Source organism: Carcharhinus amblyrhynchos, chromosome 13, assembly GCF_965287045.1.
Source record: "Carcharhinus amblyrhynchos chromosome 13, sCarAmb.v2.hapA, whole genome shotgun sequence".
NCBI lineage: Eukaryota > Metazoa > Chordata > Chondrichthyes > Carcharhiniformes > Carcharhinidae > Carcharhinus > Carcharhinus amblyrhynchos.
Window position 1 is genome coordinate 14,354,206 of NC_137336.1, and position 17,446 is coordinate 14,371,651.

Below are 17,446 nucleotides of genomic sequence, written 5' to 3' on the forward strand. Positions count from 1 at the left end.
TGGTGGATTCAAGCATTTTTCCAACTACAGACGTTAAACTAACCGGCCTATAATTCCCTGCCTTTTGCCTGCTACCTTTTTTAAACAGCGGCGTAACATTAGCCGTTTTCCAATCTTCCGGCACTTCCCCGGAATCCAGCGAAGTTTGGTAAATAATCACTAAGGCATCTACTATCACCTCTGCCATTTCCTTCAGAACCCTGGGATGCATTCCATCTGGTCCTGGGAACTTGTCCACCATCAGTCCCGTTAGTCTATCAAACACTACCTCTCTAGTGACAGTAATCGCATTCAGGCCCTCAACTCCTACCATCCTTCTATCTTTAATATCCGGCAAACTATACGCGTCCTCCTCCGTGAAGACTGAGGCAAAAAACTTATTTAAGGCCTCCGCCATTTACTCATCTCCCACCACTAAATCCCCCCTCTCATCCCCCAAGGGTCCAACATTCACTCTAGCCAGCCTCCTCTGCTTTATATATTTGTAAAAACTCTTACTGTCCTTTTTTATATTTAGTGCTAGTTTAGCTTCATGTAACACTAACAAGCAGTCTTGACTGAAGAAAAATATTTAATGTGAACATAAGAACATAAGAAATAGGAGCAGGAGTAGGCCAACTAGCCCCTCGAGCCTGCCCCGCCATTCAATAAGATCATGGCTGATCTGTCGTGACTCAGTTCCACATTCCCGCCCTCTCCCCATAACCCTTAATCCCCTCTCTCATCAAAAACCCATCAACCCGCGTCTTAAAAATATTTAGCGAGGCAGCCTCCACCACTTCAACGGGCAGAGAATTCCAGAGATTCACCACCCTTTGAGTGAAGTTCCTCCTCAACTCCGTTCTAAACCACCCCCCCTTTATCTTGAGGCTATGCCCCCTAGTCCTACTATCCTTTCTGAACGGGAAGAGTCTCTCCACCTCTATCCTATCCATCCCATGCATCATCTTACACGTCTCAATGAGATCTCCCCTCATTCTTCTAAACTCTAACGAGTACAAGCCTAATCTATTCAGCCTCTCCTCATAGCTCAACCCCCTCACCTCCGGCATCAGCCTAGTAAACCTCCTCTGCACTCCCTCCAAGGCTAAAATATCCTTGCGTAAGTACGGCGCCCAAAACTGCACACAGTACTCCAGCTGCGGCCTCACCAATGCCCTATACAGCCGCAGCAAGACCTCCCTACTTTTATATTCAATCCCCCTCGCGATGAAGGCCAGCATCCCATTCGCCTTCCTGACCACCTGCTGCACCTGCAAGCTGGGTTTTTGCAACTCATGCACAAGGACCCCGAGGTCCCTCTGCACCGTCGCCTACTGCAGTTTTTCGCCACGTAAGTAATAATCCTTCCTACCATTATTCCTACCAAAGCGGACCACCTCGCACTTGCCAACATTAAATTCCATTTGCCATTTCCTGGCCCATTCGCCCAGCCTATCTAGATCCTTCTGTATACTCTCCCCACCCTCCGCACAATTTGCCTTTCCACCAATTTTGGTGTCATCAGCAAATTTCGACACCCTACACTCGGTTCCCTCCTCCAGATCATCTATATAAATGGTAAATAGCTGAGGCCCCAGCACCGACCCCTGGGGCACTCCACTAGTCACCATCCGCCAATCCGAATAGCACCCATTGACCCCCACTCTCTGCCTCCTATTTGACAACCAGTCCTCTATCCACGCTAACACCCTACCCCCAACTCCATGCCCCCTGACCTTCTGTAATAAGCAGCTAGAATAGCTCACTGCAGAGCACCAATGCAGATAACAGAAAAACATTAAGAAAATTCAAGTAAAAGAACAAGCTCCAGAAAGGAGCAACTCCAAAGACATAAAAAAATTGATGGGATTCCAACAAGAATACTTTTTTTTTTAGGTACTTCCATAATTTAGAAATTATAGTAAGCTGTGCTGTGTAAATTATATGAATTCTATTTTTTAAAAGGTGTAGATAGTTGGCAAGCTGAGGGACTAAAACAACCGCTCAAAGACATCAGGAAAAAATTAGGAATTTAATTAGCTTGTTAGTGACAATTTCCAGTTTCTGACTGATGGCTTTCCTAACAGTTTGCACTGGAATAAATCAGCATTATTAACTTTACAGATAATGGTTATTTGAGCTAATGAAATATAAGCAAACTGACATACACTCTGGGTATGAGAGATTTTGAACCTCCTGGATGATTTCCCCATGCATTACAGATACGCTAAGTGCAACACTTTCAAACATTGCTAAATTACAAGCAGCCCTGCACTAAAACCATAGGAAGAAGAGGCCTATCAGCCCCTTAATTTTGCTGCACCATTCAACTAGATCACAGGTGGTCGAACTACCAGTCTGTGGTGGCAAACTACATTCACCGATACCACGTTCTTCCCAAATTTTGATAAACATGTTCCTTCAGTAAACTAGAAATCGGATTCCTTTAGGGTGACCAAGTCAAATTTTGATCTAGATTGTACTTGTTCAGTTCAGTTTAGTTTAGAATAGAATAAAATTACCACAGCAACATAGTACATTAATTGCTCAGTCTTTTTAGAACAACATCATACCACACCATTTTGGATTGCTACACCCCTTCATTTAAATTTGCCGGGTGTTAGAGATGGAAAGGTGGTAGGAATGGAGGGTCTTAATGACATTACTGTTACTAGAGAGGTGGTGCTCGACAGACTGGAGGGGCTGATTGTGGACAAGTCCCCAGGACCGGATGGAATGCATCCGAGGGTTCTGAAAGAAATGGCGGAGGTTATAGTGGATGCCTTGGTGGTTATTTTCCAGACGTCGCTGGATTCCGGGGAAGTGCCGGAAGATTGGAAAACGGCTAATGTTACGCTGTTGTTTAAGGAGGGTGCCAGGCAAAAGGCGGGGAATTATAGGCCGGTTAGTTCAACGTCTGTGGTAGGTAAAATGTTAGAATCCGTCATTAAGGAGGAAATTGCGAGGCATCTTGAAGGGAATTGCTTGATAGGGCGGACGCAACACGGTTTCATTAAAGGGAAGTCGTGTCTGACAAATTTACTGGAGTTCTATGAGGATGTGTCTAGGGCAGTGGATAGAGGAGAGCCGGTGGATGTGGTCTTTCTGGATTTTCAGAAGGCGTTTGACAAGGTACCTCACAAGAGGTTATTGCAGAAGGTCAGGGGACATGGAGTTGGGGGTAGGGTGTTAGCGTGGATAGAGGATTGGTTGTCAAATAGGAGGCAGAGAGTGGGGGTCAATGGGTGCTATTCGGATTGGCGGTTGGTGACTAGTGGGGTGCCCCAGGGGTCGGTGCTGGGGCCTCAGCTATTTACCATTTATATAGATGATCTGGAGGAGGGAACCGAGTGTAGGGTGTCGAAATTTGCTGATGACACCAAGATTGGGGGAAAGGCAAATTGTGCGGAGGGTGTGGAGAGTCTGCAGAAGGATCTAGATAGGCTGGGCGAATGGGTCAGGAAATGGCAAATGGAATTTAATGTTGGCAAGTGTGAGGTGGTCCACTTTGGTAGGAAGAATGGTAGGAAGGACTATTACTTACGTGGCGAAAAACTGCAGCAGGCGACGGTGCAGAGGGACCTCGGGGTCCTTGTGCATGAGTCGCAAAAACCCAGCTTGCAGGTGCAGCAGGTGGTCAGGAAGGCGAATGGGATGCTGGCCTTCATAGCGAGGGGGATTGAATATAAAAGTAGGGAGGTCTTGCTGCAGCTGTATAGGGCATTGGTGAGGCCGCAGCTGGAGTACTGTGTGCAGTTTTGGGCGCCGCACCTGCGCAAGGATATTTTGGCCCTGGAGGGAGTGCAGAGGAGGTTTACTAGGCTGATACCGGAGTTGAGGGGATTGAGCTATGAGGAGAGGCTGAATAAACTAGGCTTGTACTCGTTAGAGTTTAGAAGAATGAGGGGAGATCTCATTGAGACGTATGAGATGATGAATGGGATGGATAGGATAGAGGTGGAGAGACTCTTCCCGCTCAAAAAAGACAGTAGGACTAGGGGGCACAGCCTCAAGATAAAGGGGAGGCGGTTTAGAACGGAGTTGAGGAGGAACTTCTTCACTCAAAGGGTGGTGAATCTCTGGAATTCTCTGCCCGTTGAAGTGGTGGAGGCTGCCTCGCTAAATATTTTTAAGAAGCGGGTTGATGGGTTCTTGATAAGAGAGGGGATTAAGGGTTATGGGGAGAGGGCGGGAAAGTGGAACTGAGCCACAACAGATCAGCCATGATCTTATTGAATGGCGGGGCAGGCTCGAAGGGCTAGATGGCCTACTCCTGCTCCTATTTCTTATGTTCTTATGTATTTAATAAATATGAAATTCCAAGTATCCCTAAGGTTTTAGAAAAAACATTATTCATGAAAAAATGAATTTGCTTTTCAAATAATGCAACTTTATTTATATAAGCATTACAATCTATTTTCTTGATTAGGGCGTAAGATTTTGCATCTAAACATAATTGTTTTAAAATAGGAAATTAGAAATTCCATCAACTGTTCATTAGGTAAACAATATGAAATGTTTCCTTTTACGATTTAAAATAACAAGCCCACAGCAAACCAGGGCCACTGACAATCTGACTTCTCCATGGTCCTGTGCTTCAGCTCTCCCTTGCTTTATCTCCATACTACTCAACTTTATTTTCCCTTGATACTATTTTGACATTGCTTTTTGTTTGGTTTCATAAGAACATAAGAAATAGGAGCAGGAGTAGGCCATCTAGCCCTTTGAGCCTGCCCCGCCATTCAATAAGATCATGGCTGATCTGAAGTGGATCAGTTCCACTTTCCCGTCTGCTCCCCATAACCCTTAACTCCCTTATCTATCAGAAATCTATCTACCCATGACTTAAACATATTCAACGAGGTAGCCTCCACCACTTCAATGGGCAGAGAATTCAGAGATTCACCACCCTCAGAGAAGAAGTTCCTCCTCAACTCTGTTCTAAATTGCATTCCCCCCCCCGCCTCTTATTTTGAGGCTGTGCCCTCTAGTTCTGGTTTTCTAAGTAGAAAGAATCTCTCTACCTCCACCCTATCTAGCCCCTTCATTATCTTGCAAGTCTCTACAAGATTCCCCCTCTGCCTTCTAAACTCCAACGAGTACAGGCCCAGTCTATTCAATCTCTCCTCATAAGCTAACCCCCTCATCTCCAGTATCAGCCTGGTGAACTTTCTCTGTACTCCCTCCAAGGCCAATATATCCTTTCGCAAATAAGGGGACCAAATCTGCATACGGTACTCCAGTTGCGGCCTCACCAGTGCCTTGTACAGTTGCAGTAAGACCTCCCTGCTTTTATATTCTGTCCCCCTCGCTATAAAGGCCAACATTCCATTTGCCTTCTTGATCACCTGCTGCACCTGCAGACTGAGTTTTTGCGATTTGTGCACAAGGACCCCCCGGTCCCTCTGCACAGCAGCATGCTGCAACTTTTCACCATTTAAATAAAATTCCATCCTACTATTTCTTCCAAAGTGGATAACCTCACATTTGCTAATGTTATACGCCATCTCTCAGGTCTTCACCCACTCACTCAGCTTATCCAGATCTCTCTGCAGACTTTCCGCGTCCTCCATGCAATTCTCTTTTCCACTCATCTTTGTGTCATCAGCAAATTTTGTTACCCTACACTCAGCCCCCTCCTCCAGATCGTCTATGTATATGGTAAACAGTTGAGGCCCCAGCACCGATCCCTGCGGCACGCCACTAGTCACCAACTGCCAACCAGAAAAGCACCCATTTATTCCAACTCTCTGCTTCCTGTTAGACAGCCAATCCTCAATTCACGCTAACACTTTACCTCCAACTCCATGTACCCTAACCTTCTGCAGCAACTTTTTGTGAGGCACCTTACTGAACGCCTTCTGGAAATCTAAAAACACCATATCCACCGGTTCCTTTCTGTCTACCGCACTAGTCACATCTTCATAAAAATCCAGTAAATTCGTCAAACACGAATTCACCTTCACGAATCCATGCTGCGTCTGCTTGACCGAACCGTTCTTTCCTAGGTGTCCTGCTATTTCTTCTTTAATGATGGATTGTAGCATTTTCCCAACTACAGACGTTAAGCTAACCGGCCTGTAGTTACCCACGTTTTGTCTGCTACCTTTTTTAAACAGCGGTGTAACAGTAGCTGTTTTCCAATCCGCTAGCACTTACCCAGAGTCTAGCGAATTTTGATAAATAACTACTAATGCTTCTGCTATTTCTTTCAGAACCCTGGGATGCATTCCATCCAGTCCTGGGGACTTGTCTACCTTCAGTCCCGTTAGTCTACCAAGCACTACCTCTCTAGTAACAGTAATTGTATTAAGGACCTCATCTCCTACCAACCCTCTATCTTTAATATTCGGTAAGCTATTTGTGTCCTCCTCCGTGAAGGCTGACACAAAAAACTTATTTAAAATCTTAGCCATTTCCTCATTTCCCACCATTAAATCTCTCTCTCGTCCTCCAAGGGTCCAACATTCACTCTAGCCATTCTCCTCTTCTTTATATATTTGTAAAAACTGTTATTATCATTTTTTATATTTAGAGCTGGTTTCGTTTCATACTTTATCTTTCCTTTATCGCTTTCTTAGTCATTCTTTGTTGTTTTTTCAAATCTTTCCCAATCTTCTAATTCCCCACTATTTTTAGCCACTCTGTACGCATCGGTTTTTAATTTAATACTCTCCTTTATTTCCTTCGATATCCACGGCTGGTTATCCCTTTTCTTACAGTCCTTCTTCATCACCAGATTTTTGCTGAGTACTGAAAAAGCTCTCCTTAAAAATGCTCCACTGTTCCTCAGCTGTCCTACCAACCAGTCTGCGCCCCAATCTACATTAGCCAATTCTGCCCTCATCTTATCATACTCCCCTCTGTTCATGCAGAGGGCACTGGTTTGGGACCCTACTTTCTCACCCTCCATCTGTATCAGGGATTCAACCATATTGTGATCACTCGTCCTAAGAGGATCCCTCACAAGAAGATCCCTAATTCTACCTGCCTTGTTACACAGTACCAGATCTAAGATAGCTAAGCTCCCACGTAGGTTCCGTAACATACTGTTGAAGGAAACTATCCCGAAAGCATTCCAAGAACTCTTCCTCAAGCCCACCGCGTACAACTTGAGTCAACCAATGTGCAGGTTAAAATCCCCCATGATTATTGCCATTCTGTTTTTGCACGCATCAATTATAGCCCGCCCCACCTCAAAGTTATTATTTTTATCTCCATTCATTCATTTCTTCTTTTTATTGGTTATCAAAAAGATTTATGATGCTCTATCAAAACATGTACTAACATTGCTTTTAATGGCATCAAGTTCAGATCATGCACAAGTTTCGAACGTTAAAAAATACTTAAAGAAAAAAACCCAGTGAAAATGAAAATAAAACAATAACATGAATCCACAAACCTGGCTGATCTTGAATTAAGAAGTCAGGGAGCAGCAGGTATGCAACATGTGAACACAGCAGGAAAAAAAAGACAAATTAAGTCATGATTTTCTGCATTTCAGATAGTCAAAGTAACAAAGACTTAAGTGAAGACTGTTACTAAAATGAAAAAAGAGACAAAGGTTAATACAGATATTGTATTTCACAATTCCTACCGAGGAACAACCCAAACCAACCATGAAAAATAGATTAGCAATTTTGAGTAGATAATATCATAAGCAGCATTCAATATAGTTCAGTTAAACAGAACTGTGGTTTCACTGTGTGGGGGGGGGTGGGAGGGAATCAGAAATCATGCTCTCGCCAGTGAGAGGTGCAATCGGATCTTGAGATCCTGCTGGATTGCACGGACAGCAAATGTGGGCTCAAGAGCACCCCAGTAACTGTGCACCACTGAAAAGAACAAGACTTTCAATTGTTCAAATTAGTAATTGAAGATGCAGCACTCAGGACAGCTAGGGATAGAAATTAAATGCTTTCCCAATAAGCCCTACAACCAGAAAAAAACAAAAACATATTCCAGACACAAAGATTTTCCTGCATTAAATAAAGACACCACATTACAACAGCAGCACAGTTTCAAAGGGTTAACGCTTCTTGGCTTTATAATGATGTGCTATGCTTTTTTTAATAAATGCAACACCATTACCCTTCCCAGTTCAAAATAGATTAAATAGGGAAGGCAGAGACAAAATAAGACTCGAAATCTAATTATTGTTGACCTCTGCAAATCTATTAAACATTGCTTACCATAACAAATTTGAATATTCCTATCTTCATCTACATTATTCACTAAATACAAATATGTTTACCTCTTCGTTTCTTCCTCTTCTCTCCCCCTTCTCCACTTTCACCTTCTTCTTCATCGTCTTCAGACCCACTAATTTCTGAACCAGAGATTTCTTCCCCTGCAAATCATTAAAAATGCCAATTAATCACTGTCTTTGTTTCATCAGTAGCCCAACATTCCTCTAAATTATGGATTTATACCTTCTTTCAATTTATTCCTCAGATCCTCAATTTCTTTCTGGAATTGGCGCAATAATGCATCTTTAGGATCTTCATTAATTCTGGCTTTATTTTTGATATTCTTTGCTCTGTTTGCATATCGTAAAGTACTGATGGTTTCATCATAATTGTAATCTGCTGGTCCAATGTTTGCACACTGAAAAAAAGTGCGAATAGAAAAATGATGCAAGTTCAAACAGGCATGTTACACTCTCAATCACAGTTAATTTGTTGGAAGGTGGTGTATCCAAAGTGAAGTGAATAGAGCCTAGAGCTAGGTTGACTACTCATCTATTTAGCTACAGGTGGGTTTCTAATCCAAGAAAGTCTTAGATCAAAAAGGAATTTAAGAGAAACCCACATCAGGGTAACTAAACTTCAAGAAAATAAATCTTCAATCTTTAAAAAGTCAACTTCTATTAAAATCTTTTGCAAAATGGAGACAGGCAAAATATCTCATCGGTTCCTATGAGTCCTTCAGCTAATTACACTGGATTTTACTTTTACAATAAACACTGCAGTTTAGATAAATTTATCACAACCTTTCTCTCTCACATTTGCAGAAACAATTCGACATTATATGTGATAGATAAAAACTAAAGAATATTTTTAGCCCTTTGTAGATGTACTATCATATTTTTACAATTTTAAAGGATTAGGATAAAGGTATTACTATACATATTTAATTTGTGAAAAAAAGCATGTTGTCCTAAATATCTATATGAGAAGAATGCTACATCATGCCGAGGGAACTTTAGACAAGCCAACTTAAAATCTGTGGTAGATAAGGTAATGGAATCCCTACTCAGACAATACAAGAACATCAAAAAGTGAAGAGATGATATATTAAATTTGTATCAAAATTCTACCCAAGGGCTTAGAAGCTCAGTCATGCATACATTGAAGACAGAGATCAACAGATTTTGAGATATTAAAGATATCACAAGATATGGGGATAATGTGGGAAACTGAGGTAGCATTGAGGTACAGAATCAGCCATGAGCAGTTGAATAGTGAGGCAAGCTCAAGTGGCAAAATAGCCCCTACTCCTGCTCCTATTTCCTTTGTCCCCTAACCTTGGTCAGACAATACATACAGTTCTGTTCACAAGATTATAAAAAGGATATAGAAGCACTGGAGAGGCTGCAAAGAAAATTTACAAGGATGACACCAGGAACGTGTGGGCATTCTCTTGAAAAAAAGGGGATGAGGATGACATAATACAGGTCTTTAAATTATGGAAGTGATGATAGATTGGACAGAGAAAGAATGTTTCCATTTGTGAAGAACATAATCAAAAATCAATATTAGTCACTTAGTGACAGTTAGAAATCCAATAGAGAGTTCAGAAGAAACTTCTTCAACTACAAGTGGTGAAAACGTGGAATCAGCTACCAAAAGGGAGCAGTTACCTTAAATAGCACAGATGCATTTAAGGAGAAGCTAGACAAGCATATGAGGGACAAAGGTACAGAGGATTACGCTCATAAATTTACATGAAAGATGAGAAAGACTTGGGTGGAGCATAAATATCAACCTGGAGCAGTGGGATGCAAGTTTATTTCTGTGCCTCAACTCCACTTTTCCACAAAATCCCTTTTACCATTTAGTACCCAACAGTCTCTTAATATAAGAATCAAATAACTACTTAGTCAGTCAGTTTTTAAAAACAAGAAATCTACTGAATTACAGGAACAATTAGTTTATCAGTGTCACAAGTAGGCTTACATTAACACTGCAATGAAGTTACTGTGAAAATCCCCTAGTCGCCACACTCCGACGCCTGTTCGGGTACACTGAGGGAGAATTTAGTGTGGCCAATGCACCTAATCAGCACACTTTTCAGGGATGCTAGCATGCCTTTCGAGATGCTGGAAAAATGCGCAGCGTCTGCACGGTCAGTGACCCAAGTTGGGAATTGAACCCGGGTCCCTGGCAGTGCGAGGCAGCTGTGCTAACCACTGTGTCACCCATAATTAGCTGAAGTATATGCTGTTTGCTGTTTAATGCAATCTAAATTCACAAATTTACATCAATTATTCTCAAAGCGCAATACGTATGAATAGGAGGGGAAAAAGAATCACCATCATTGTTTTTGAATTGCCTCCCAATGAATCCTGGAGTAGACGTGTCAGTTTAGAGTTACGGTAGGGCACATGTGTACTTTTACCATCAACAAGAGCGGAGATAACGTTACCCAAGGTGGACAATGAAAGGTTGATCTTTGTTGCTTCTTTTAACCGCTGGCCTGTAGCTCCAGTTTTTCCTTGTCTTTCAGAACCCTGCAATCAAATGAGATGGGACAAATCTTTTGACACTCAACATCTTTGAGTCATTATTACTTCTCATATTTTGCAATTACAAAAGTTATTTCTGGTGTGCATTTCCAAAAATCATTTTATCTTCAATTAAAACAAAATTTTGAAATGCACAAAACATTCATCTGCATTTGCAAAAAGACAGGTTTTGGATGTGCACATTTTGTTACAATATTTTAAATTTGTACTTCATCAACAGATACCACAAACATGAAAGACTTCATTTTTCTCCTAGATGAACTGCATCTAAATACAAGATTGTTTTATTATTCAGCTTGCAAGAGAAATATTTGAAAAGACTGAACAATGCCTTCAATAGACTACCAACAACAGTGGTTCAGAGCATAGCTCGGGGTTAATTCATCCATAGATAGATACAGCCGTTAAGGCCAGTAGTCTGAAAAGTTTAAATCAATTAGGCTTGAAACATCTTTATTATTTACAATACTCTTGTAGGCATATTAAAAATAATAATTAATTTCTCATTAGATTTACAAAGGGAGTAGAGATAATTTTTTCTTCAGGTGGAGTGATTTTAAAAGGCAGTGGAATAGTCAAACAAGGATCATAGATGTAATTTATTCTCTTAGTTATACCTTTTTATACTTCTATTATAAATTCCCATGTCAATATTTATAATGGAAACGATAGACAAGCTCGCTATATGCAATTACTCCTTCCTGCAAGTGATATGGGATATGTTGATGAGGGACATGTAGAGATAGAGCCAGTGGGAGGGTAAATAAGGTAAGTATTCCACTGAATTCTAAATTAATGGGTGGAATTTCCCCATCCTGCCCATTGAAGTGGGCGGAGGCAAACCAGCAAAAGGTCCATTGGGCTCAGGTGGGGATTTCTGGCCTTGGGGAGAGCGCAGCTGAAAAATCCCACCCAATGTCTTTCAGTCTTTTTTAATGATTATAAATGGAATATAAAATTTTGCAATAGAATTCCATCCATTCATTACAAGTGTGTGTAATATCAAAAAAAAACAAGAGGAAAGAGACTTTCAGCTCACCCTGTGGACTCCCAATAATAATCCATCAAGCAGTTATCTTTGGCATAATTTGACTTCATAATTTACTTGCCAACTAGTTCACTCATGCATTTAATGATGTTTATATTGCAAAAGCAGGAGACACAACTGTTCCAAGAGGAGAAAATCTACATTGCAATTAGGCAACAAAAAAATCCTTGGCATTAGGCACAGGTAACAATTCGGGTTCGCAATTTGAATGGGCAGAAAGAAAACCTCCTGGCAACCTTGTAGGAAAAATTCTCAGAAAAAAAAAGATATTAAAGAAAAATTAACATGCAAATATTGAAACATCAAACCATAGCCGAGGTAGCTAAATAAAAATAACAGGAGTAGAAATCCATCAAGAAATCAGGCCAGAACCAACACTGCTAGTTCTAGAATTTTGACCCAGCAACAATGAAAGAACGATAGCCCACATTCTTGCACACAATGCCCTTATACAAAGTACTCATGGTACACTGATGTTAAAAGGAATACATCCACACCTGTCCCAAGACAAGCAAGTGGAGAGTATTCCATCACACACTTGATTTGAGACTCGTGATGATGGATTTTTGGGGAGTTGGGATCTTCCTCTAAAATTTTAATGTCAATTTTAGCAGCTGCGTAAAAAGACATTTGACAGAACTTAATGCCCTCCCACATGTTTGATGGCCTCCACCTCAACTGAATCAACGACTGTAAGGCCTTTGGATTGCTTTGCTTTCCCTCCCCACCACCATTAACTCAGCTGTGGGCAGGGAACTCACCATCTTGGGAAGCATGAAAAGCAAATTCAAGGAATGTTGCCTATAGACTCCTGATAGATGGGGTAGGTAACCCACAATGGTTCACTGAGTAACCCAGCATTGGCTTTTGTGGGGGGGTGGTTTACAGTTGTCACTTTGCCTTTGCTGCCAAGCATCCCCTCCCCCACCTTCAAACCCCACTTTGTGAGCTCCGTCCTCCCATCATTCACCTGCAGCCTGGCGTCAAGGCTTGGGTGGGTGTCCTACAGCAGCAGCCACGAGCTTCACAATGATGCTGTCATTTAATAGAGCTGCTGACCTTCAATTTTTCATTCCTGGGATTGTTAATATGCTGGCCTTCCCAAAATGAGGCAAAAATTACACTGTCATTGGCTCTCCAGCCAGCCAGTAAGACTCCTACTGCCACCCATCACGAGAATAACAATGCACAACTTGGAAAAGCGTTCAAGTCAGTTGTTATGGCTTTTAGACATTAGTTGAGAAATATAAACCATTATCCAAAGTGCAGAACACAAGCATAATTTCAAGAGATAATATAAATCCGGGATTCATTAGGTGATGCTCAGCTTAAGGTTTTTTAAATCCTGAAAACTGCATAAGGAATGAATTTGAACAGAAGAAAACTGGAACGAGGGTTAAACATAAATGAAACTTGAGCTTCAGTAAGAAATAAATAGGTTAGGTTATCAGAAATTGAAATGAAAATCAAGATATTAAGATACTGCAGATTCTGGAAAAGCAAAGTTACAACAGTAAGGCACAAATGCAGAAGTGCAAACAGGGTACTCTGTCACTTTATCAAGGATTCTGTAGATATTCTGCCGGTTCTTACTGCAAGATCAACGAGGTGTAGCTTCCCCATGCGAACATGAATATTTCCATCAATTCCTTTCTCACTGCACTCAATAGTAATTGTAAAAATAGCATGAGAACGGGAGCTGTGTTCATTCATATTTGTGGCACCAACAGAACCTAGAAAGAAACAGAAACAACATCAATAGAGCAGCATCTTTTTAAAAAAATGAGGAACAAAGAGGAACAGAGAGGACACAGATTTAAGGTGCGGGGAGGGAGGTTCAGAAGTGATGTTAGGGGTAAGTTTTTCACTCAGAGGGTGGTGAGTGAATGGAATCGGCTGCCGTCAGTGGTGGTGGAGGCGAACTCGCTGGGGTCTTTTAAAAGACTTCTGGATGAGTATATGGGGTTTAATGAGATTGAGGGTTATAGATAGGTCTGTAGGTTGGTAGGTGATGTGGTCGGCGCAACTTGTGGGCCGAAGGGCCTGTTTGTGCTGTAGTGTTCTATGTTCTATGTTCTAAAATAAGATTACTCAGTGTTATAATCCAGGTCTGAAACTCCAAGTTGTTTTATGAAGCCAGCCTAGACCATAAGTTTTGCACTTTGAATTTGGCATGGGTAAGCATAAGGAGGGTGATACTCCCAATAAAAATTTAAGTGTCAAATTTGTGTAAAAACTTGAGTAAATCATGCTGTTTTTTTGGCAGCAAGAGTTTAAAAATGAATGTCTCACACATTGTGCACTAGTGTAAATCAGTGCAAAAATCAGGGGGATGGGGCCTATCCCAGGTGGAGAGGTCAGCAGCATAGCGCTGAGCAGACCACTGCGCATGCAGCGATCAAAGTAAAAGTTGGTTTATTTATTAAATCACAAGGTTTACAATAACACTGCAATGAAATTAATGCGAAATTCCCATAGTTGCCACAGTCCGGCACCTGTTCAGGTCAATGCACCTAACTAGCAAGACTTTCAGATGTGCCAATCAGTGCCGAGGTTGACACGTGCACGGTGGTCCCTGTCTGCTGGTCTCCCGATTGCTGGGCAGCTCACTTACTGGCCAACCCCATGACCCCTTCTCACTGCCCAATTGCTGACCCCATGCACATGCGGGCCAGCCACAAACACCCTCCCTGATCTCTCAACACAACCCCTGCCTTGATCTCCCCCCACCAGCACCCCCGAACCCCCTCTGCCCCACCACCACCCCCTTCAAGCAGGTTGTCACAATCGCTGGCCTCCCTTCCTCTGTGAATCAGTCCAAATGCAGAAGGATTCCACCACCCCCCCCCCACAACCCAAGAGGCCCTGTTCCCCATTAGGCCCTATCCCCTTGGCATTGCCCCATAACCAGCAGGAAGTGTCAATGTGCCCTTAAGCATTGGCACTTTGCCTTTAGGATAGTGCCAGGGGCCCAGGCTGGTACTGCCAACATGGCAATACCCAGGGGATACCCCTACCCCCAGTGGCCTCGATTGTCCCCCTCTTCACTCCAGCGGGTCAGGCTGCCAGCTCCCCCAATAGTGGGGAGTTATTGTAACCCTCTCTGACCCCTCTGAAGTGAATCACTACTAATGAATATGGGGTGGTGTGTGTGCGTGCGTGCGTGCATGCGTGGGGGAGGGAAGAGGAGGAGAGGGAGGGAAGGGAGTGGGGAAGGAAAGAGAAATGAGAAGAGGCTAATGAGCCCAAAGATTTTAGTCCCGGACTTGTTAATTAGATTTAAAACAATATTCAAGAATGGAGGGGGGAAACTTATAGAAACATAAGAATATGAAGGGAATAGATAAGACAAAAGCAGAGAAATTGTTTCCACTGGTGAGTGAAACTAGAACTAGAGGGCAATAATAAGACTATTCTAAATTTTCACAAGTTTACAATATAATGATTCCACACAATAGTACAGCCACCGTTTTCAATATGAACATGTTTATGACTCAGGATTGCACATTTGTACTTAATTCAACGTAATCCAGTTTTCTAGGCCTATAGACAAAGAAACGGTGCAAGTCCATTAAATTTGTCATTGTAGCGAACCTGGAGGTACTGCTCTGACAATTCCAAGCAGCATCTAAGCTTGATTTCTATATTAGCCTAGCCCCACCCAGTCACATGATTTTTTTGCCAACCTAATCAAGCCCTACTCTCAAAGCTTGCAAAAACACTAAAATAACATCAGCCCAGATTAAAACAAACTTTCTAGCGATTAGTAACAGAGGGTGCCGGATGCAGACAAAATGGCACCAAAAATAAAGCAAACTGCTAAAACAAATCCTGCACAAGAAACCTGACCCAAATACATCACTTGAAAGAAGTATATATATGAAAAATTATTTGAGGCCTTAAACATTCAAGAGATAATGATAAAATGCAGGAAGAGAATCCATTGCAAGTAATTCTCTAGCAATCACTGGCTAGACAAGAAGGGAACCAAATGACAACAGACCCATCTCACTGGATGACAAAGGAGAGATGGTAGAGGAGGGTGGTGGTCAACTGTATCAAAACTGCAAGTAACTTGAGAAGGGACAGATCAATCACACAAGATGACATTTCTGACATTCATGCATTGCATACCAATTTTTTTTTTTAAACTTACGGTTTTTATTTCCCAAAGTCATAATACGATCCATGTCATCTGCATTGTTTACCACATAACCAGAGAGATCTTTAATGTACACCCCAACATCAGGTCGCTCCTTGACCTGTTCAATGAAATAAAAACTAGAAATGAACGGCATGGAGATGAGACAGATTCTTAAATGTGTACAACCATAAGCAGAACTGAAATAATAGCAGTAATTTTCAATTTTATTGTCCAGAGAGTAGTCTGGCAAAATGGACTAAAATCAAGTGGAGCTGTCAGGTTATCTGGAAGTGATGTTGAAAATTACTACAAGTTAACTGTACAATCAAGTCAGAAAAAAATTGCTCAAATGTAAATTAAGTTAAAATCATGTTACAATCAAAAACTCTTCAGTTGAATTCTCCATTATAAGCAACACGCAAGGTTTGAAAATTACCAGCACTAGATACAAAGGGCTATCATCCCATCCTAAAGCCTGCTGTCTCTACTCTAGTGTTGGAAATGAATAAAATTTAGCGGCTTTTTCTTTTATTTCTCATTAGTTAATTACATAACAAGAACTGAATTTCTTACCTCCAGTCTCTGACTCTGATCCTTTCCAAGAAGATCACGAACCTCCTCATTATAAATTTCCAAATAGGATACGCGCACAAGGAACCTTTAAAATGTTGGGGGTGCGAAAAAAAAGGAAATCAGCATATTCATAATTTTGAGGTTAAATACAATAACTTTAAACTCCCATTAGGGCACCATGTTCACAAAGAGTATGGATTGTAGATAAGCTTATTAATTACATAATAATAAAAGCTAAAGTTGTCATAGTGCCAGATGACCATAGGCTGCTCTCCCCTATGAGGGGGGAGAGCTGACTGATGATAATTTTAACCTGAGGATCACCACACTTCAGGCGAGGGGCGAGGTTGAGAAGGCAGGCCTTAATGAATAATCTCAGCTGGCACAGGAGTTGAACCTACACTGTTGGTGTCAGTTTGCATCCTAAGCCAACCATCCAGCCAACTTAACTAACTGACTTTCCGCATAGTAATAGCAAATAATTCTCTAACTAGTTAAAATCTTATATTTTTAACAAGCCTACTTTGTTTTTCTTTTGCCAGTCCAGTCGTGCAATAGAAGCATCACTCACAATGATTGCAATTTGGAAAAATGCAATATTTCGTTTCCTCTCAATTTTGTTATATGAAACACACAGATATAAGTCACTGACAAGAGGTCATCAATTTAAAATGGTCATTGATTGAGAAGAGGAATTTCACAATGGTTCGTTGTTAAAGGATAGAATTATTCATCACATGTTGTAGTAGAGCTGAAAACTATGGTAATTTTTAAAGGAAATAAGAGGATAACACGAGTATGAGGAGAGCTGAGCAGCAAATTTCAAAGTGCTTCAATAAAAGCAGGCATAGACACCAAGATGAATAACCTCTTTCTGCATTGTACATTTCGATGGTCATATGACTCAAGTACAATATCTTCCACTAATAATGCTGGTTCCAAGGAGTTTGGT

At 41.5% G+C, this 17,446-nt stretch overlaps 1 protein-coding gene across 1 annotated transcript in view; it reads right to left on the minus strand.

Annotated features, from left to right (window-relative positions):
* kif3a (kinesin family member 3A) overlaps window positions 1-17,446 on the minus strand; it is a 65,112-nt gene that overhangs the window by 27,654 nt on the left and 20,012 nt on the right. The window contains exons 4-10 of the mRNA XM_080201315.1: window positions 16,495-16,579; window positions 15,934-16,039; window positions 13,371-13,510; window positions 10,517-10,714; window positions 8,415-8,589; window positions 8,237-8,332; window positions 7,385-7,393 (exon numbers count right to left, since the gene is read on the minus strand). Coding sequence (XP_080057441.1) covers window positions 7,385-7,393; window positions 8,237-8,332; window positions 8,415-8,589; window positions 10,517-10,714; window positions 13,371-13,510; window positions 15,934-16,039; window positions 16,495-16,579 — 809 coding nt within the window. The remainder of the gene's footprint in view (window positions 1-7,384; window positions 7,394-8,236; window positions 8,333-8,414; window positions 8,590-10,516; window positions 10,715-13,370; window positions 13,511-15,933; window positions 16,040-16,494; window positions 16,580-17,446) is intronic.